Raw genomic sequence first — 22,244 nt, 5'->3', positions numbered from 1 at the left:
AACACAGCCAAAGAAAAAACATCAAAGATTTACCCACCCTTCCCCCACTAGTATAAAGTTAACTCACAAAACTTAGCAACAGCCCAAAAAAAGCGTTACAGAAGGCATTTCTCATATAGTGCAAAATTAAGAACAATTTTAGCAGAATCCCTACAGCAATGATCAGTCACCTCAGTCTCTATCTAGACTTTGGTTTTCACAAAGTCTATTGCTTCATCTGGAGACTCGAAGTAAAATTGCCGCTCTTCATAGGTGACCCATAAACGAGCTGGATAAAGTAGACCAAACTTCACCTTCCTCTTGAAAAGGGTCGATTTCACTTTGTTGAAACCCGCTCTTCTCTTGGCCAGGTCGCACCCAGATCTTAGTAGATGCGCAGAATGTTATTCTCCCACTTACAGCTCCGTGCAAAATCTGCTCCTTATCCGTGCATCTGTGCATTCGTACCACCATCGCTCTCGGTGGCTCATTCGCCTGCGGCAACCTCGCAAGCGTTCTGTGCACTCTGTCCACTTCCAGGGGTATAGAAAACGACCCCTCGCCCATTAACTTCTCCAGCAGGTTCGCCACATAAGCCCTTGCGTCCGTTCCCTCACACCCGTCAGGGAAGCCAATGATCCTCAAGTTCTGCCGGTGGAACCAATTCACTAGGTCCTCCACCTTGTCTTGCAGCCTTTTCTGTTGCTCTTTTGTCAGCGCCACCTGAGCCTCCAGCGCAGTTAGGTGTTCCTCATGCTCAGCCACCATTTCCTCCACCTTCTGGACCGCCCGATCTAGGGCCTCCAGTCTCTGCTCCACCCGAGTGATCGACGCCTTGATCGGATTCAAGGGTTCCTTTTTTTACTTGGCAAAGTCCTCCCGAATAAGCTCCACCAGCTGGTCCGGTGTCCACTGGGCCGCCGAGCCAGTACTCTGCAGATCCGCCATGCTTTCCTTTGCTGCAGAACCTGCACGTGTCTGCTCAATTCGATTCTTCCTTCCCTTACGTCCACTTCTGTACCGTGTCGCCATAGACTGGGTGGGATTCCTCCTCACAGTCTCATCCACCACCGGCCCCTGAACAAAATTCCGAAAAAGGTCAGAGGCAAAAGGTCCAAAATATCCGTCATGAGCGAGAGCCACCAAATGTGCGACCTATTCCCTCATGGCCGCCACAGGAAATCTTTCGTAACTTGCAGTGTCAATGTAAGCCTACTTGTGACAATAAAGATAAAGATCATGACATCCCCCACACAGACATGAACACTACCCCATCCCCCCCCCCCCCCCCCAAAATGGGGACACAGCGCTATGGGGTCCCTGGGGGTCCCCCTCTTCAGACCTCCCCTCTACCCTCATTTTATGGGCATGGCCCCCTGCCCCAGGACCACGGTAGTGCCAACCTGGTACTCGGGCATCCTTGCACTGCTACCTTGGCAGTGCTCCTGCTGGCTTGGCAGTGCCCTCCTGGCACCTTGGTAGTGGCAAGGTGCCCACTTTCCAGGGGAAGGACCAGGGAACCACCCTGCACTTACCAATACCACCCAGGCGTCACCGATGGGCCCGTTTGTGTGGACCAGCACTCATCGACGCCTGGTGGCAGCATCCCAGGGGAGGTCAAAGAATTGAGGGAGGGTGGTGAATCCCGCATAAGTAGGTCACAAGTAGGTTTACGCCTTACGCCCGGGAGCGCCGTTTGGTCACGTCCATTTGGGGCAGAGTTCCGACTCCGACGTCTCGGGGGACTTATGGGAATCCCACGAGGTGCGGAGGCTGTTGGGAGGCTCATTGGAAACCTCTTCCGACATTCGCTGGCCAGAGAATTGCACCCCTAGTCTTAGACAGAGATTTGAACCGAATATGTCCTGATATGCCTAAAGTGTCTGGTAATTGAGGATCATTATACTCAGTGTCCCCGAACAGACGCCGGAATGTGGCGACTAGGGGTTTTTCACAGTAACTTCATTGACAATAAGCGGTTTTCATTTCATTTCATTGAGTATGGGCCTGTGTTAAGGTTCAATCCTATTGGTCTGGTAAAGTCAGAGTGCTGGAGATCTTGACAAATCTTAGAATTAAATGCTCTGTTCCTAATTCTGGGTCTTCCAGATGGGAGAATTACTGATGCTAATGAAAATAAGTTATACAATTTCCTGACGTTTGCATTTGTAAGAATATCTTATGCTCATGGATTAGTGACAACTATCCTTCAATTCAAAACTGCCACAAATTAATTATGAAATGTCTTCTTTTAGAATTCTGACAACTGTGATCCATTCTAAATCTAATGCATTCCATAAAAGTGTGGGACCCTTATCTTAAATCTATAGGCTCCATCTCGTCTTACTTGCTCCTGTTGGGTTTTCCATGAGCGGTATTGGGTGTCTTGATTTTGCAATACATGAATTTGTGCAGCTGAATTGTTATCTGGCCTTATCCTCCTTTTCCCCTTAATCTGTTATTAACCTGTAATTGGATTGATCTGGTATCAAACAGGAGGCACAAATTCCTTAAGTATACTGTTCTAAATTTATCCCATCTTGTTTATTCCAATATTTGCCATAATTTTTGATCTGTACCTATATTGTACAGATATAAACAATAGGATCATATTGTATTGTTGATTATTTTTTTGTATTTTTGATGTGATATTTGTAAAAAATTGAAAAATCTAATAAAAATTTATTTTTAAAATACAGCATATCCTGGAGATTTGAAAGAAAAAGAGACAGTGCTGGAAGATTAAATCTTCTCTCTGCATACAGGATCTTAATGCTGCAATGCTCGGACAACAGAGAAACTCACCAGCTCCAAACTAGAATAATCCTATGTTGGAAACTGATGGCCATGTTGACCTCAATATGCAGCCACTAGCAGCGCAATCCTTAGCCTGCAGTGTTACTGCAGATCCAGGTTGAGGAGGTTGCACGGGTCAGTGGCCACCTCATAGATGAAGACATTTCTCCTGGCTGGTGAAAGTGCTCTTTGAAGACTCCAGGGGTACAAGACCTCAAGTCCCTTGCTCCACCATCTGTTGTCGCTGCTCCATCTCTCATGTCATGCTCCACCCCAAGAGGAACGGACAACAGATTTCACTGCTGGGAGCAAGTATTACTTTCAGAGTCCTTTTAAAACTAAACCAGACCTTCCAAAGGTCCAGTAACAGTCCCCTCTCACTGAATGATCTTCTGTCAGCTCCTCCAACAACACAACAGTTCCACTAAATAATGCAGCAGCAAAAGGAAGTCAAAAGTACCTATCCTAAGAATTGAATGACAATTCCTTCAAATATTATTGGTGGGGCGTTACCAACACAAAATTAACACAACAATCTGTGCACTCTGCGTGCTTCCTCTGGATACACGGGATGCTTCTATTGCTTCAAAATCTGGTGATCAGCGAGGGCCATGCCAGAATAGTTGGTATGGAGTTCTGCCATTTTTTTCATCTCCCAGTTCTCATTACACAAACAATAGGATCATAGTATTGCGAACAGGAGGCCATCATTTGGCCTCTCATATTCATCCCTGTTCTCTACAAGAGCAATTTAGCTAGTCCCAGTCCACCGTCCTTTTCCTATAGCACGCTAATGCTTTTCAATTTCAGTCGCTTAACTAATTCCCTTTAGAAAGCCTTCTTTGAATCTGCCTTCACCAGACTTTCAGGCAGTGCTTCCCTGATATTACATAATCACTCTCTGAGCAAAGAGGTTTTTCTTCACATTGCCTTTGTTCTTTTGCAATTTGCCTTAAACCTGTGTCCTTTAGTTCTCCACCTTTCCACCTGTGGAAACAGTTTCTCTCTGTGTACTTTGTCTAAACTCATCATGTTTTTGAAGACCTCCATTAAATCTCCTCTCCACCTTCTTTCCTCAAAAGTGAACAACACTAATTTCTCCTGTCTATCCTTAGAACTGAAGTCACTTATCCCTGTATCCATTCTTGTAAACTTTTCTGTATCCTCCCTAAAACTTCATATTCTTTCTAAAATGCTGTGCTCAGAATTGGACGCAATACTCCAGCTGAGGTTGAACCAGTATTTTATAAAACTTCATAATAACTTCCTTGCTTTTCATCTCAATACATCTATTTATAAACCCTCCGATTCCAGTCGGGTCAAATTTTGCAGCCCAGATATCAGTGTAAATGAAAAATATATATAGAAGTACTTTGTATCTTAGTCTAATTTTCATTAGTGTTAAACACAATTCTTTATCAATCTTGTGCTTTTTTCCTACATATGGAAAGTTTAGCATGGCACAGCTTTGTCAACTCAAAAGTAAATTCTTGTCTGGGACTCCATAGTAAAGACACCACAACCTCCAGTAATGACAGCTAAAAAAAGTCAAATAAATAAGCATGAATTCAAAAATGGGATCATGTGCTCATATACTCTTAATTTTATTTTATTTTTTGAAAAAAGATTAAAATTATCCTTTTCCTTTCCAGATCATTTTCAACAAAATTATAAGTTTCTGAATTATAAGTTCATTTCGTATCCAATCTGAAGCATTTTCTTGGGTGGGAAATTTTTTTTAAAAAGAGTTTACCAAGTATTTTGATAATCGTGAATTTCTGGATACTGTCTTTTAATTTTAACAACTATCAACATCCAAATTCCTAATCACAACCATAGTTTTACTTAATGAAATATATCCCTTTCCAATCCGCACAAGCACATCTGTTGCTTATAATATCAATTATCAACAAATTTCACCAAAAAAGTTGTATTTTCTCAGTTGCAGTGCACTTGAGGGTTTAGGAGGAAACGCATTGTGCACTTTTCAGCAGTAACATCTGCTGGTGAAATTTAGAACAGCATGTTAAACAACAAATTAAAATAGATTTTTATATGTACTTCATTAAATTACTTGGATGTGAGTAATGGTGGTAATCAAATGGGTCTTATTTGAGGGTCTGAGGTTAAATTTGGAATTTCAAAGCTATTACATGGTCAAGATTGCACAAGGACAAAGACAAAAACCCTTTGAGCCTACAACGGTAAAGGTGGAAAGGTGGAGACCTATAACCAGTATAACGAACACTCCACTGAAACAGATAAACCACTGGTCATGCAAGGTTTTCTCGATATTAGTTTACTATTATCACCTTTAATTATGACTTAAGACCATGTGCATTTGAAGGACTATTGGTTCAAAGTCACAACAGGATTGTAACCATTAACTTGCATATTGTAATTAACTATCTGGGTGTCTATACTCATCCTCACTGATCTTGTTCTTAGTTATTCATCTGATACCTTTTCAAAGCAAATCAATTCTTGCAGCATTGATTATCAAGTGGAAGCCTTCTGCAAAAACATGATCGCTGGTCGTAGTTGAGGATTTGACCTTTACTTTGCTTAAACTGAGATCATAAAAGCAAACTGCTTTTAACCACATTATTTATTTTCTCTATTGGATTGAACACCCAGATTATTTTCTCTATTGGATTGAACACCCAGATAATTTTCTCTGTTGGATTGAACACCCAGATTATATCTCATCTCAATGATCTATTCTGTAATAAACACTGGTTCAATTTTATCAATTCCTGTCCATTACAGGCATTTGGAAGTCATAGTTCACTTCATGAATTTCTCCTGGTGTTTGAATTATAAACAGTAAAAAGGGCAGCATGGTGGTGCAGTGGTTAGCTCTGCTGCCTCACGGCTCCGAGGTCCCAGGTTCGATCCCGGCTCTGGGTCACTGTCCGTGTGGAGTTTTCACATTCTCCCCGTGTTTGCGTGGGTTTCGCCCCCACAACCCAAAAAGATGTGCAGGGTAGGTGAATTGGCCACGCTAAATTGCCCCTTAATTGGAAAAAATTAATTGGGTATTCTAAATTTATTTTTTAAAAACACTAAAAATATTTCAATTGTGGACTAATGAATAAGTTATGAAAGATTTAAAAAATACTGTCTGGCACAACCTAATTCCATGAAAATTCTTGCCAATTCGCCATTATCTTATCGATAATTGCCTGAATTTAATTGTGCACTAAAAAAAAACTCTGCTAACAGATACTCATCTACATATCATAGAATCCCTACCGTGCAGAAGGAGACCATTCAACCCAATGAGTGTGCACTGACCCTCTGAAAGAGCACATTACTCATGTTCACTCCCCATGCACCCCTTACAGACCCGAACCCTGTAACCTAAGCCGCACATCCCTGGACACAGTGGTAATTTAGCATGGCCAATTCACCGAATCTGCACATCTTTGGACTGTAGGAAACCCAGGCAGACATGGGGAGAACATACAAACTCCACACAGCCAGTGATCCAAGACAGGAATTAAACCCAGGACCCTGGCGCTGTGAGGCAGCATTGCTAACCACTGTGCCACCGAAATATATATATTTCATCTTTGTTGTACACCAATATTCTTCACATTCTATTTAACCACATAAAATTCCCACTGCCATTTCTTAGCTCATTTGCTTAATTGTTTAGATCCATTTTGAATACTATCAATTTTCTCCGCAGTCACCATCCACCCACAATTCTTGATGTTGTTAGAAAACGTAAAATTATTACCTTCTTTCATTAGCGTTCATACCAAATTGGTGCGAAACTCTCTTAGCTGTTGCCTCCAAACTAAGTTCCATGTATTGTGACTTTCTACACGTACTGCATCACATATGAATCTTTATAAGAATTTATTTACTTTTCTTGGTCTCAAATCATGTTAATAACATGAAAGTGCAACAAAATACCGACCTAACTTGACAAAATTAAGTGCCATGCAATCTATTGATGTCCTTTCACAGGTACTTGGCTCGTCATCTCGCTAACCTATGACTTAACATCCCACATATTTTGGTGGCTGAAGGAAATGAGAAAGAACTCAACTTGGCATCAGTGGTCAGCCTGAGAAGTTCTACTTTTTGTGATCCATTGCCAAGACAAACTGGCAATAAACAATCAAGCTATAAAAGTTTTGGTGGGATGGAAAACAAACATTAAGCAATGGCTCAGAAACGAATAAAGGCAAAAAAAGCAATAGAATATGATGGGGACAAGAAAGAGGCAGACAACTGTGACAGGTAAATTTCTGATCAGGATGATGAATTTACACAAATAAATGAAGATTGTAGATGTAGTTAGGCGATAAAGCCCTGTCACAAGTTATGTATAATTTCATGGGAAAGCAAAATAATGAATTGGCGCCATTTGGCAGCCAATCACAGACAAGGAAATCAAAATCAGTAATTATGAACACTGGTGATATCTCAAAAGTAAGCAGATGAAGCAACCACTGAGCAACTAAGTTAAGTTAAGCAACTTAGAACAATACAAAGGCATCATAATATTGTAGACAGCTTCCGGCGATGGATGTGATCGAGGGAACGCAACAGGAGACGCTCTGACCCAAACCTGACCTGTAAAGCGCTAAAATGCAGCGTTTGCCAAAGAAAATTGAAGAAGTCGCTGGGGTAACAATACAACCAAGAAGAATGCCAAAAAGTAACAAAACTAAAAGAGGGGTGAGCCATGTGTGTTCCTCAGACTCAGAAGCTTCCCTGGAAACAGCAGTGGACAAAATTGTTGGGAGTACACTGTTACCTGGATGATATACTGATTACTGGTACCAATGAACAGGAACATTTACATTACTGAGAAGCCACATTAAAATGTCTTTGGATGCATAGTCAAGTGAGGAAGGGATAATTGTGACAACTTTCAAACATCAGTCCAATATCTAGGCCCATGTGATCGATATCAAGGGTTAAGACCATAAGACATAGGTGCGGAAGTAAGGCCATTCGGCCCATCGAGTCCACTCCACCATTCAATCATGGTTGATTTCAACTCCATTTACCCGCTCTCTCCCCATAGCCCTTAATTCCTCGAGAAATCAAGAATTTATCAATTTCTGTCTTAAAGACACTCAATGTCCCGGCCTCCACCGCCCTCTGTGGCAATGAATTCCACAGACCTACCACTCTCTGGCTGAAGAAATTTCTCCTCATCTCTGTTCTAAAGTGACTCCCTTTTATTCTAAGGCTGTGCCCCCGCGTCCTAGTCTCCCCTGCTAATGGAAACAACTTCCCTACGTCCATCCTATCCAAGCCATTCATTATCTTGTAAGTTTCTATTAGATCTCCCCTCAACCTCCTAAACTCCAATGAATATAATCCCACGATCCTCAGACGTTCATCATATGTTAGGCCTACCATTCCTGGGATCATCCGTGTGAATCTCCGCTGGACCCGCTCCAGTGCCAGTATGTCCTTCCTGAGGTGTGGGGCCCAAAATTGCTCACAGTATTCTAAATGGGGCCTAACTAGTGCTTTATAAAGCCTCAGAAGTACATCCCTGCTTTTATATTCCAAGCCTCTTGAGATAAATGACAACATTACATTTGCTTTCTTAATTACGGACTCAACCTGCAAGTTTACCTTTAGAGAATCCTGGACTAGGACTCCCAAGTCCCTTTGCACTTTAGCATTATGAATTTTGTCACCGTTTAGAAAATAGTCCATGCCTCTATTCTTTTTTCCAAAGTGCAAGACCTCGCACTTGCCCACGTTGAATTTCATCAGCCACTTCTTGGACCATTCTCCTAAACTGTCTAAATCTTTCTGTAGCCTCCCCACCTCCTCAATACTACCTAACCCTCCACCTATCTTTGTATCATCGGCAAACTTGGCCAGAATGCCCCCAGTCCCGTCATCTAGATCGTTAATATATAAAGAGAACAGCTGTGGCCCCAACACTGAACCCTGCGGGACACCACTTGTCACCGGTTGCCATTCCGAAAAATAACCTTTTATCCCAACTCTCTGCCTTCTGTCTGACAGCCAATCGTCAATCCATGTTAGTACCTTGCCTCGAATACCATGGGCCCTTATTTTACTCAGCAGTCTCCCGTGAGGCACCTTGACACAAGCCAGCTAAAAAGATGGAGGTTATAATGAAGGCTCACGACCAAACAATGTCACACAGTTAAGATCATTTCTCGGGTCAATTAACTATTATGGGAAATTTGTTCCGAACCTAGCAACCTTATTCAAACTGTTACGTACGTTGTGCATAAAAGAAGCATGGCAAGGATACCAGTCTGCTAAACAAGCACTGAAGAAGTCAGAAATTCTGGTACATTTCAACCCGAAGTTACCTTTATAATTTGCCTATCATGCTTCACCATAATGTGTTGCAGTGGTAGCATCACACATACTAACTTCAGCGGATGAAAGACCAATAGCATTTGTGTCATGTGCCTTAGCAAGTGCTGAATCAAACTATGCTTAGTTGGAGAAGGAGGCGCTGAGTATTATTTTTGGTGTGAGAAAATTTTAGCAATACCTCTATGGTCATCACTTCATATTGTTGACGGATCACAGATCCTTTATGGGCCGCATAAAGGTATTCCGTGGTTGGCAGCAAGTAGATTCAAATGATGGTGTTTAATGTTCGTACAAAACCTATTACCATCAGAGATTCATGCCAATGCTGATGCATTGTCACGTTTGCCTTTGCCTGCTGGTCAGATACCATTCAGTAGTGAAAATATCTTCGATAGTGCGCAGATAAACCACATTTCAGTGACTGCACTCAGGCCCAATGACATACGAGAAATGATCCCGTGATGGGGAAGATACTGGCAATAAGGGCGAATAGAGGGTACGCATCCTGATTAAAGCCGTATATTACAGAAAACCCAAGTTAACAGTACAGGACAGATGCCTGTTGTCGGGTAAGAGGGTAATAATTCTTCTAAACTTGCATCAAAGAGTATCAGAACAATTAGATGAAGGACACCCTGGTATAATTCGAATGAAGGAACTCACACAGAGCTAGTTTTGGTGGCCCGGAATCAATGCCCAGACCGAGAAAAAAGCAAGACTATGCCTGTCATGTGCGCGGGTAAGGATCGCATGGCTGTTGTCCTCACTGCATCCATGGGAATCGTCTAAGATGCCGTTGCAACATCTACACATCGGCTATGCTGGTCCATACGAGGGGCACATGTTCATGGTAGTCCTACTCTCACTCCAAGTGGCCCGATGAAGTCAACAACCGTGGAACAAATCATCGAAAAGTTGCATGAGATTTTTGTTTGATTTGGGAAATCAGAACAAATCGGGAGTGTCAACAGTCCATAGTTTATGGCTCAGGAGTTGGAGAACTATTTAAAGATGAGTGACATCAACAAATAAAATCAGAACCTTAACACCCATCTATAAATGGCTTTGTCAAAAGGTGTGTCCAGTCCTTGAAGCATGCACCAAATGCCTCTAAAGATCAAGGTTTCTTGGTGACATAACGTAACACCATACATGCCACTGCTCAGAGGTCCCCAACTACTACTGGAGAGGAAGTTGAGAACTATATTTGATCTACCCTTACCACAGGATCTGTCCGAAATAGTAGAACACAATCAGCTGTCATAGATCCTGAGATTTGAGAAGACACGTGTTTAAACAAGGAAAGCAAATGTTGGCACGCAGCTGTACCACTAGCAAGAAGTGGGTACCTGCATCTGTATTGGTTCAAACTGACCCTATCCCTTACATAGTACAAACTGAAGATGAACTAGTGTGGGGGCGACACACAGATCAGTTGTTATCTACATGCATCAATGTGCTAGTACTGTGTACGTCAGAACTACCTCAAGAGGAACGCCATTCATACCGCCAGATCGTGGATTCTTGTCAATCCATTGAAGCAGAGATTGCAGAAGAATCCCCTGCTATTACTAGTCTTCCTTCTGCGACAGAGACTGGAACATCTTCTGGGATGGAGACATACACTGAAGAACCGGAGAGTACTTCTAAAGTCTATGAACAACCAAATCCTTGAAGTGCATTGGAACCAGTACGGAGTTGGTGCTCATCAGATCGCCTGTCTTATTAACTATATTACTTCCGTGTAATGGTTAAATGCCTGCCCTTGTATATACGTTTTAATTACTATATAAAAATACTATAGTTATTTGTTGTTTTGGACCTTAGAAGTAAAAGGGAAATGATGTTATATATGTGAATTTTTGTTGTGTTATTGCATGGTCACTTTAAGAATTTAGTCACGTGATAGTCCGTGACATTATCGGCTACTCAGTAGAGCAAGCCTTTGTGCAGTTCACAAACACCTACTGAACCTCTGTTGATTACTTCATTCAACCCAGCTGCAATTTTATGGATGTGGATCTTAGCGGTGGCACAAATTAGATGTCGGGAAACTTGTCTCAGAGTCAAATGTAACCTCAAGGTTTCAAGCAGACTTGAGTCTCAGACTATTGCCAGGGAGAGCGATGGAGTTGACACCAAGGACTGTAGTTTAGAGTGGAAATCGAAAACAATTGCTTCAGTATTTTCAATATTTAATTGAAGGAAATTTCTGCTCATCGAATAAGAAGTCTGATAATTTAGCAACAGTGGAGGTGACATCAGTGTAACATGTGAAAATGAACATGCTTTTGGACGATGACACTGAGGGGCAGCATGTAGATGAGAAATTGGAGACGGCCATGGATCGAACCGTAGCAGATGCAATTAATGTTTGGAGGAAGAACCATTGGGTGGGATTTCTGGTTCCACCAGCAGCAGACATCAGTGTGGGTGGGCAGGGAAAATTTGGAGAGCAGCCAAACGTCAAGCCGCACTGATGCCTGTCACTGGCGGAACTGGAAAATTCTAGCCATTGTTCAGTGGTGGGAGCCTGGCACTTTTTCATAGTGCCTTCACGCATTTCATAATTTCCTTTAATATGAGGAATGTGAGTAGAACGCTGGATACAACTACATAATTTGCCAAATACTTCAAAGCATCCATTGGTACAAAAAAATCAATGATAAATTTGAATTTTAGCAGACACTTTCAGACAGAAATAAGATCTGATCTGACAATCTCAGTAAGGCAAATACCTTGAAAAGCAGTAAAAGGCAAACCTTTATTTTCTAGTTAAAAACCATGAAAGAAGTGCATTTGTCAGTTAAGGCATTACGTGGTCACATTGCATTTCTCCCAAGTCAGAGGTTGGAATAATGAGTCTCGTTATGGATGTTGTGTGCAAATTGGTTGCAGCAGTATTCCACAAACAGGAATGAGATAAAACTGTTGCTGGAGTATTGAAGTATAAATAATGGCTATGACACTGGGAGATTACCACCTGTCTTCTTCCAATAGCACCAGGGATTTATTTTCACATCTAACAGGACAGGCTGACATGTTCTTTCTTTAACATCTCATCTGAGAGATGGTGCCACTGAAAATGCAGCGCTCCTTTATAATCGCACTCAAGTATTAACCTCGATTATGCTTGAGACAGTGCAGAGGTCGAATTTGCAACTTTCTGAGAGTGCTACAAAATGAGCGAGCTGATCCAAAATTCAGACTGTATATTGACTCCCAAATTGAATGCATAGTGCACATCTGAGCCTAGTAAATGGTGCCACAGCTAGAGTTCTGGAGAAAATAGTAACACATTTTATTCCGCATAACTACAGATTGCTACAAATTAAATATAAAAAATTTTACACCACGTACCTTGAAGTCTTAAGGTTAAAATAATCCTTTAATACTTCCTATCAATGCCTTAATAATTGTTTTTACTGCTCTTAAGAACTATTCCACACGATAAATTATACGCTGATTTGGTATCGCTGACAAATTTGAACACCATATCTAAATTTGAGTTATGTTTCTGATAAATACTAGTGGTCCCAGGACAGGTCCGTGAGGGGCACCATTTTATGCTGATCTGAGAAATTGTGCTTAACTCATACGCTGCTTTCTGTTCTGTGACCATTTCTCAATCCATACTGCTATCCGGCTTCACAAAGCTTGACCTTTGTAATATTTATCTTCTGTGGCACCTTATCAGAGGCCTTCTGAAAGTCCTGCATACCGCACAAACTGAATTGACCTCACTTACTTCATTTGTTGTTTTTCTAAAAAATTCAATAAGTTGGGGAAACAAGACTCCAGCATAATATTGAGTGTGCTCATTACATTTCTCAAATGAATGTTAAATCAAAAATACAAGTCTCAATAGTGTGTTCTTTGGTAAACCTTACCACGTTAATCAATTGAGAATGCACAATATCTTCAACCAAAACAGCGGTTTCCGGGAGAGATCGGCGAGCATCCCCAAAAGCATACCTGCAATGCAAAGAACAGATTTAAACTTCCATGAATTATTAAAAATAATCAGATATAGGACAAGAGCAGCAGATACCTGGGGACACCGGTACATGGAGGTACCCCTCCATCATCGTCGCTGGGTCAAAATTTAGTAATTTCTTCCCGAACAGCATTGTGCGTGTACCTACACCTCAGGGTCTGCGGCGGTTCAAGAAGGCAGCTCACCGCCTCCTTCTGAAGGGCAACTAGGAATGGGCAATAAATGCTGGCCTAGCCAGTAACGCCCTCATCCCATAAATTAATTTAAAAAAAAAATATATATATATATATATATATATATATAGAGAAGACCATAAGAAATAGGAACAGGAATCGGCTATTTGGCCTGTTGGGCCATCTCCGCCATTTGATACAATCATGGCTAATCTCACACTCACTAAATACACTTTCCTGCTTTATCTCCATAGTTATTTCCTTAAATGAGCACTGCTGCCTCACGGCACTGAGGACCAGGGTTTGATCCCGTTCCCGGGTCACTGTCTGCATTGAGTTTGCACATTCTCCCCGTGTCTGTGGGTCTCTCCCCCACAACCCAAAGATGTGCAGGGTAGGTGGATTAGCCGAGCTAAATTGCCCCTTAATTGGAAAAATGAATTGGGTACTTTACATTTCTAAACAAAAGGATATACCCGAGCAACTTGATTCCAAGTGTTGTACCAACTCTGCTTTCCCGTTACCCCTATTATCTTGCCAGGCCCTTTCCACTCTCTATTTGCCCATCACTTTTACAATACAAGATCATAAGACATAGGAGCAGAATTAGGCCACTTGGCCCATCGAGTCTGCTCCACCATTCAATCATGGCTGATATTTTCTCATCCCCATTCTCCTGCCTTCTCCCCATAACCCATGATCCTCTTATTAATCAAGAACCTATCTATCTCTGTCTTAAAAACACTCAGTGAATTGGCCTCCAAAGCCTTCTGCGGCAAGGTTTTCCATAGATTCACCACCCTCTGGCTGAAGAAATTCCTCCTCATTTCTGTTTTAAAGGATCGTCCCCTTAATCTGAGATGGTGTCCTCTGGTTCTATTTTTCCCTACAAGTGGAAACATCCTCTCTACGTCCACTCTATCCAGGCCTCGCAGTATCTTGTACGTTTCAATAAGATCCCGTCTCATCCTTCTAAACTCCAATGAGTACAGACCCAGAGTCCACAAACGTTCCCCATACAACAAGTTCTTCATTCCAGAGATCATTCTTGTGAGCCTCCTCTGGACCCTTTCCAAGGCCAGCACATCCTTCCTTAGATATGGAGCCCAAAACTGCTCACAATACTCCAAATGGGGTCTGATCAGAGCCTTATACAGCCTCAGAAGTACATCCCTGGTTTTGTATTCTAGCCCTCTTGACATGAATGCTAACATTGCATTTGCCTTCTTAACTGCCGACTGAACCTGCACATTAACCTTAAAAGAATCGTGAACAAGGACTCCCAAGTCCCTTTGTGCTTCTGCTTTCCAAGCATTTCCCCATTTAGAAAATAGCTTATGCCTAGATTCCTCCTTCCAAAGTGCAAAACCTCACACTTTTCCACATTGTATTTTATTTGCCACTTCTTGCCCACTCTCCTAGCCTGTCCAAATCCTTCTGCAGCCCCCTTGCTTCCTCAATACTACCTGTCTCTCTACAGATCTTTGTATCATCTGCAAACTTAGCAACAGTGCCTTCAGTTCCTTCTTCCAGATCATTAATGTATAGTGTAAAAAGTTGTGGTCCCAGCACAGACCCCTGGAGCACACCACTAGTCACCGTCTGCCATCCTGAAAAAGATCCCTTTATCCCCACTCTTTGCCTTCTGCCAGTCAGCCAATCCTGTATCCATGCCAGGATCTTACCCTGAACACCATGAGCTCTTAACTTATTTAACAGTCTCCTATGCGGCACCTTGTCAAAGGCCTTCTGGAAATATAAATAAATCACGTCCACTGGTTCTCCTTTGTCTAATTTGCTTGTTACCTCCTCAAAGAACTAATATACCCTCCGCTCGGTCAGGTGATACACAAGTCTGAGAACACGCACTAACAGATTCAAAAACAGCTTCATCCCCACCGTTACCAGATTCCTAAATGACCCTCTGATGGACTGATCTGATCGCTTCGCACATCTTCTCTACTAAGCAGTGCTACACTCCTGTATGCTTCACCCGATGCCTGTGTCTATGAATTTACACTGTGTAATTTATGTTTTCTCTATGTATTTTGTCTTCAGCTGTAGAATGGTCCGTCTCAACTGTATGCACAACAATAATTTTCACTGTACCTCGGTACACATGATAATAAACAAATCCAATCCAATGCAATCCTGCACAGAGTATGTGGCCTCACTAGTACCTTGTACGGTTGCAGGATATACGGTTGTGCTATAGCTTTCTGCAGTCTCTCTCCGTTTAAATAATAATCCACCTTCTCATTCTTTCTTCCAAAATGAACAATTTCATTGAATTCCATTTGCCAATCTTCTGCCTACTCACTTAACCTGTAAATATCTTTCTAAGCTATTTATATCTTCCTTGTAACCTGCCTTCACTCCCACCTTTGTATCATCCAAAAAAATATTGTTTCTGAAAAAGAATATCCATTAATACTTGTAGAAAATTATAAACCTTGCACAATATATTGCTAAGATTCAAAATTGCTTTGTTTATATCTTAATTAATGGATGTTGACTAGCATTGCAGATCGGTGCTTGAATACATTTATCCAGCTGGGAAAAATATTAAAATTCTGGAATATTTTGCCATCACAAGGTGTCCCATCTTCTACCACACAAATGTGGAACAACCAATCCCATGACTGTCTCCATCACTGACAAGCAGAAGTTCAAGTAGACACTTAGACGTTCTTTTGGAAATGGAATGGTCCCCTGCTGTCCAACCATTACATTTTCATATACTTGCTACCAGCAGTGTGAATATTTGATAATTATGCTTTGTATTTTAATTTAAATCTTGCTGGTTGGAGGTAAATGATTTACCTCCAACTAGCAATTATCATGCAGCCGTCTTAATACCATGATTGATACCTTTAATTTGATTAAAAGGCCAAGAAATGGCACCTGGTCAACAATCATAGCCAATATTCAAACTAGCTCAGTACTGTTTGCATAAGCCTTCAAGCGGTTTTCACACCTGTAGTGGGACAAACATCTTGAAAACATGTTTTCTGCTCTGGATTCAGCTCATTTTCCAGCAAATTTCAAATTTTCTTGGTGAATATGGAAACCAGGTGCAGCACCGTTTGTTAATGCATCAGCTTGCTAGAATACGGAGAACATCTAAATTGCAACTAAAATAGAACAGCTGATGGCGCACTTCTATCGTGTTGCTTTATCTCCCAATTCGATCATGGCCAGTTTCGATCTTAATGCTCTTTTTTCACATCTTTCCCATAGGCTGTCTGCTAAATTATTTCACACTCACAGCAGATGCTGAGAAAGAGGAAGGAACCCAACATGTTCATAAGCCACAGCTACTTCCTTTACATCAGTGATTATTTTCGGCCACTGGAAACGTCAGGCTTAAACTGAAGGTTTAAACAATTCAGATCTGTGGCTCTACTGGCATTTGCACCCAGTGCCAATTTACTTTGTAACGTTGTGAAAAACATCTTATTACAAATTGTCACCTTATCAAGATGTCGCCTGCTTTATTATTTTTATTGGCAAGAATTCAGTAACGTTTCAACAATTTCAATCTTTAGAAGATATTTAGTATTTATAATTCCAAAACCTAGAATCATAAAGCACATAAAAACAGCCATCTGGCCGACTACACCTGTGCTAGTGGTTTGCTTTGTTCCATTCTGCAGTTATTTCCCTGCATCTTCTTTCTTCAAATATTATCTAATTCTCCTTAAAGCGGTTATGGATTCTACTTTCACCATTGTATGACACTCAACATTCTAACAAGCTTCTGCATTAAAAAAGTCCTAACCATTCCCTTTCTTCTTTTAAAGAAATATACAATCCACTGACTAATGCACCAGCCGGTGGAAACCGGTTTCCCTGACTTTGTTAAACTAAGGTTAAAAAAGGTTTTGGAATACCTTTTAACCTTTCCTGTTCTAATGAAATGAACCTCAGTTTCTCCTCCATCTTCTTGTATTTAAGCTTGCCAATGTTCCTGGCAATGACTGGGAATCTATCAGAATCAGCAACAATCTCCCAGTGGTTAAATAAAGCATTTTGGGAGATTTTAAAAAGATATTTAAACAAATCAATCCCATAATTCATCAGCAACCCACCAAGAAGGGGGAAAAAATGAGAAGTCCCATCATCATGAGGAATTGTTACGCTGTGACATCATATCCAGCACAGTGCTGTCCAATCAAATTCAAGCCTTACACCAAACGAAAAACCAGGAGGATTCCAAATGGCTGGGATTCTGGAAGAGTGCAATGGGATTGGTGGGGGTTTGAATTTCATTGAGGGATTGGACGCTAGCTGTCAGAGTGTGATGGGTGTGAGCAGGAGTTACGATCACTTCATTTCATTAAAAATACAAATATGGAGAGAGGGGGAAAAAAATAATCTTACTTCAAATTTGTAATGTCCCTATTTGAAACAATGGCATCAGATCTTACATCAAGCCTCTTTATTGTGAGTAAAGCTTTTTTCCCTCTAAATCTTCATCATTATTCATCTTCGCTGAAAATTCATCCAGTTTGCCTAATTAAAATTGGTTTGGTTTCCTCTCTCATGCTCCCTTGGAACCCGCTCGTGCCACACCTCTGGCTTTTCATGGCATAATTTCTGCCAACATCTCTCGAAATATGTCAAGCCTCAGTTGACAACTCTACTTGTATTCTGGTAGGGCAGGGAGTGTAATAATGAAATGAATCCATGGCCTGGATCAGATCGCTGGCATTTAAAACAAAATAAATTTAGAGTACCCAATTATTTTTTTCCCCAATTAAGGGGCAACTGAGCATGGCCAATCCACCTAACCTGCACATCTTTGGGCTGTGGGGGGTGAAACCCACGCAGACACCGGGAGAATGTGCAAACTGAGCATGGGCAGTGACCCAGGGCTGGGATTCAAACCCGGGTCCTCAGCGCTGAGGCAGCAGTGCTAACCACTGTGCCACGTGCCGCCCTCTGATCGCTGGCATTTTCATGCACCATTCTTCAATCTCACCAACTGCAGACCAAGTAAACACTAGATGAGACAAAGTTTACAATGTAAATCATAAGTTTGTTTGTTCCAGAGTAAGGCAAATTGACAATGCAAGTATAATGATCAGAGGCAAACAATTCAAATTAGTACAATTTATATTTGTGTAATGATGCAAAATAGAAAAATGTGTGAGGCTGCGAACATAGGTTCATTGCGCAAGTTTGCAATATGATACATGGTAAACATAATTGCAAAGATCTTAACACTGGTTATTAGCCTTCATAATTATGTTTTGAGATTTGGGTACAAGTTTGAACAAGACAACTTGATTTAGGGCATATAAAATGTCACACTCATCCAGAAACTAATGAAAATACATGGCATCTTAAGATTCATTATCATTGAAGACTGTTCCGATTTCCAAAGAATACTGATTTAATAGCTATAATGCACCTTAAATGCTGTAAGCTACAGGTCTCTAGGCCGGGTGCAGAAGGAAGGTGGGAGTGGAAAAGGCACCTGGGTGCCCTCGGTCTGGAATGGACAAGATGGGCCAAATGGACTGTTTCTGTGTTGTAACTTTTCTCTGGTTCTGTGGTTCTATGATTCTAATGACCATTTTATCTGGCATTTCTCAAAGGGTTGAGTTTTGGTTCATTTGAATAATACAGAAAAAAATCAACTTTTTAATCATGATCTTGTAGTAAGTGATTGCAAGTTGAGATCCATCCCTGTTACTTATTCAGAAAAGTGACATATGTGGTTATTTAGTTTGGTCGATTCATATCACAGACTAGGTTTGCATTTTATAATAATTAGATATTGCGCGTGAACTTTCTGTCAAGTTTCTTTAGTTCGGCTCTGAGTAATTACAACAATGTAAATCCTAAAGACAAGGGGCGAAATTCTCCCCCCCCCACGACGGGTGGGAGAATAGCGGGAGGGCCTTCCCGACTTTTTTGACGCCCTCCCGCTGTTCTCCCCCCCCCCGCCGAAATCCCGACACGAATCGCTGCCGTCGTTTTTTTACGGCCGGCAGCGATTCACAGCTGTTAGAAGGGCCGAAGTCCCAGCCCTTTACGACCTTTTTACGAACGGCAAACACACCTGGTCCTGCCGTTCGTAAAAACGTCGTGACCACCTGGAAAAAAATAACCATGGCACCGATTGGCACGGCAGTACCACGGCCGTGCCAAGGGTGCCATGGGCCCGCGATCGGTGCCCACCGATCGCGGGCAGCGGGCCCGATGCCCGCGCACTATTTGTCCTTCCGCCGCCCCGCAGTATCAATACGCGGGGCGGCTGAGGGGCAACCCGGACCGCGCATGCGCGGGTTTCGCGCAAAAACGCGATGACGTCACCCGCGCATGCGCAGGTGGAGTCTTCCCACCTGCGCATGCGCGGCTGACGTCATATGACGCGTCAGCCGGCGCTAAGTCCGACAAGCGGGCTTAACGATTTTCGTTAAGCCCGACTTGTCGGAGCCTCCGACGTCGGGCTGCTAGCCCCGACCGGGGACCAGAATCGGTCCCCCGTCGGGAAGGGGCGCGCTGCCATAAAACCCGCCCGGGTTTTACGGCAGTTTGACGATTTCTCCCGTTTTGGGAGAATTTCGCCCAAGATCTATGATCACTGAGTATCCAACTTTAATTCCAACAACTTGCAATTTCTTTGAGACACAATTGTCCATACATTTTGTACAGTCTCTTGGAGACATGGCATATCTTTGTCCTTAATAGTCTCCCACGTGAGTTGATCAAGTTTGTGGTTAGCTATCAGTGCCAATGCTAACAACTGTACATCCACTGTTACCTCACCATTACTGCCAATCTTTATTTAGGACATTATATTTTATTTGTTTTTAAATTATTTTGTATGGGATATGGGCTTCACTGGCTAAGGCAGCATTTGTTGCCCATCCAGTTGCACTCGGGAAGGTGGTGGTGAGCTGCCTTCTTGAGCCTCTACAGTCCACGTGGTGCAGGTACACCCACTGTGCTATTAGGGAGGTAGTTGCAGGAAGACATCAGTGGGACGCCAGAGCTCCAGGGGAATCAGTGGGCAGAGGTGAGTGCAGTGACGATCACTAAGGAGAAGGTTTTGGGGAAACCGAAAGGTCTGAAGGTGGATAAATAACCTGGACCGGACAGACTACACCCCAGGGTTCTAAAAGAGATATTTGAGGAGATTGTGAAGGCATTGGTGGTGATTTTTCAGGAGTCACTGGAGACAGGAAGGGTCCCAGAGGACTAGAAAGCGGCTGATGTAACACCCCTGTTTAAAGGAGATAGGGAGGCAGAAGACGGGAAATTATAGGCCGGTTAGTCTGACTTCGGTCATTGGTAAGATTTTAGAGTCCATTATTAAAGATGAGATCGCGGAGTACTTGGAAGTGCATGATAAAATAGGACTGAGTCAGCACAGCTTCGTCAAGGGTAGGTCATGTCTGACAAATCTGTTCTTTGAAGCAGCAACAAGGAGGTTAGACAATGAAGAACCAGTTGACGTGATTTATTTGGAGTTCCAGAGGGCCTTTGACAAAGAGCCGTACTGGAGATTGTTAAATAAGTTAAGATCCCATGGTGTTCAGGGTAAGATCCTGGCATGGATAGAGGAGTGGCTGACTGGCAGAAGGATAAAGTGGGGATAAAGGGATCTTTTTCAGGATGGTAGCCAGTGACTAGTGATGTGCCTCAGGGGTCTGTTCTGGGACCACAACATTTCACAATATACATTAATGATCTGGAGGCACTGTTGCTGAGTTTGCAGTTGAAACAAAAATCTGGAGAGGGACAGGTAGTATTGAGGAAGCAGACGGGCTGCAGAAGGACTTGGGTAGGCTAGGAGAGTGGGGAAAGAAGTGGCAGATGGAATACAATGTGGAAAAGTGTGAGGTTGTGCACTTTGGAAGGAGAAATGGAGGCATAGACTATTTTCTAAATAAGGAAATGCTTAGGAAATCAGAAGCACAAAGGGACTTGGGAGTCCTTGTTCACGATTCTCTAAGGTTAACGTGGAGGTTCAGTCGGCAGTTAGGAAAGAAAATGCAATGTTAGCATTCATGTCAAGAGGGCTAGAATACAAGACCAGGGATGTACTTCTGAGGTTGTATAAGGCCCTGGTCAGACCCCTTTTGGAATATGGTAAGCAGTTTTGTGCCCCGTATCCAAGGAAGGATCGCTGGTCTTGGAAAGAGTCCAGAAGAGGTTCACAAGAGTGATCCCTGGAATGAAGAGCTTGTAATATGAGGAACGGTTGAAGACTCTGGGTCTGTACTTGTTGGAGGTTAGAAGGATGAGGGGGGATCTTATTGAAACTTACAGGATACTGCGAGGCCTGGATAGAGCTGACGTGGAGAAGATAGATAGAACATTACAGCGCAGTACAGGCCCTTCGACCCTCGATGTTGCGCCGACCTGTAAAACCACTCTAAAGCCCATCTACACTATTCCCTTATTGTCCATATGCCTATCCAATGACCATTTGAATGAGTTTAGTGTTGGCGAGTCCACTACTGTTGCAGGCAGGGCATTCCACGCCCTTACTACTCTCTGAGTAAAGAATCTACCTCTGACATCTGTCCTATATCTATCTCCCCTCAATTTAAAGCTATGTCCCCTCGTGCTGGACATCACAATCCGAGGAAAAAGGCTCTCAATGTCCATCCTATCTAATCCTCTGATCATCTTGTATGCCTCAATTAAGTCACCTCTTAACCTTCTTCTCTCTAACGAAAACAGCCTCAAGTCCTTCAGCCTTTCTTCGTAAGATCTTCCCTCCATACCAGGCAACATCCTGGTAAATATCCTCTGTACCCTTTCCAATGCTTGCACATCCTTCCTATAATGCGGCGACCAGAACTGCATGCAATACTCCAAATGCGGCCACACCAGAGTTTTGTACAACTGCAACATGACCTCATGGCTCCGAAATGCAATTCCTCTACCAATAAAAGCTAACACACTGTACGCCTTCTTAACAACCCTCTCAACCTGGG

General features: G+C 42.4%; 1 protein-coding gene across 7 annotated transcripts in view; it reads right to left on the bottom strand.

The window, feature by feature from the left end:
- The window catches only part of supt3h (SPT3 homolog, SAGA and STAGA complex component), a 518,479-nt gene that overhangs the window by 214,619 nt on the left and 281,616 nt on the right, over window positions 1-22,244 (bottom strand). For all 7 annotated transcript variants that reach the window (XM_038799932.1, XM_038799934.1, XM_038799933.1 and 4 more), the window contains one exon: window positions 13,005-13,089. In XM_038799932.1, coding sequence (XP_038655860.1) covers window positions 13,005-13,089 — 85 coding nt within the window. The remainder of the gene's footprint in view (window positions 1-13,004; window positions 13,090-22,244) is intronic.

This window comes from Scyliorhinus canicula, chromosome 6 (genome assembly GCF_902713615.1).
Source record: "Scyliorhinus canicula chromosome 6, sScyCan1.1, whole genome shotgun sequence".
NCBI lineage: Eukaryota > Metazoa > Chordata > Chondrichthyes > Carcharhiniformes > Scyliorhinidae > Scyliorhinus > Scyliorhinus canicula.
This window is presented reverse-complemented; position numbering and strand designations above follow the sequence as displayed.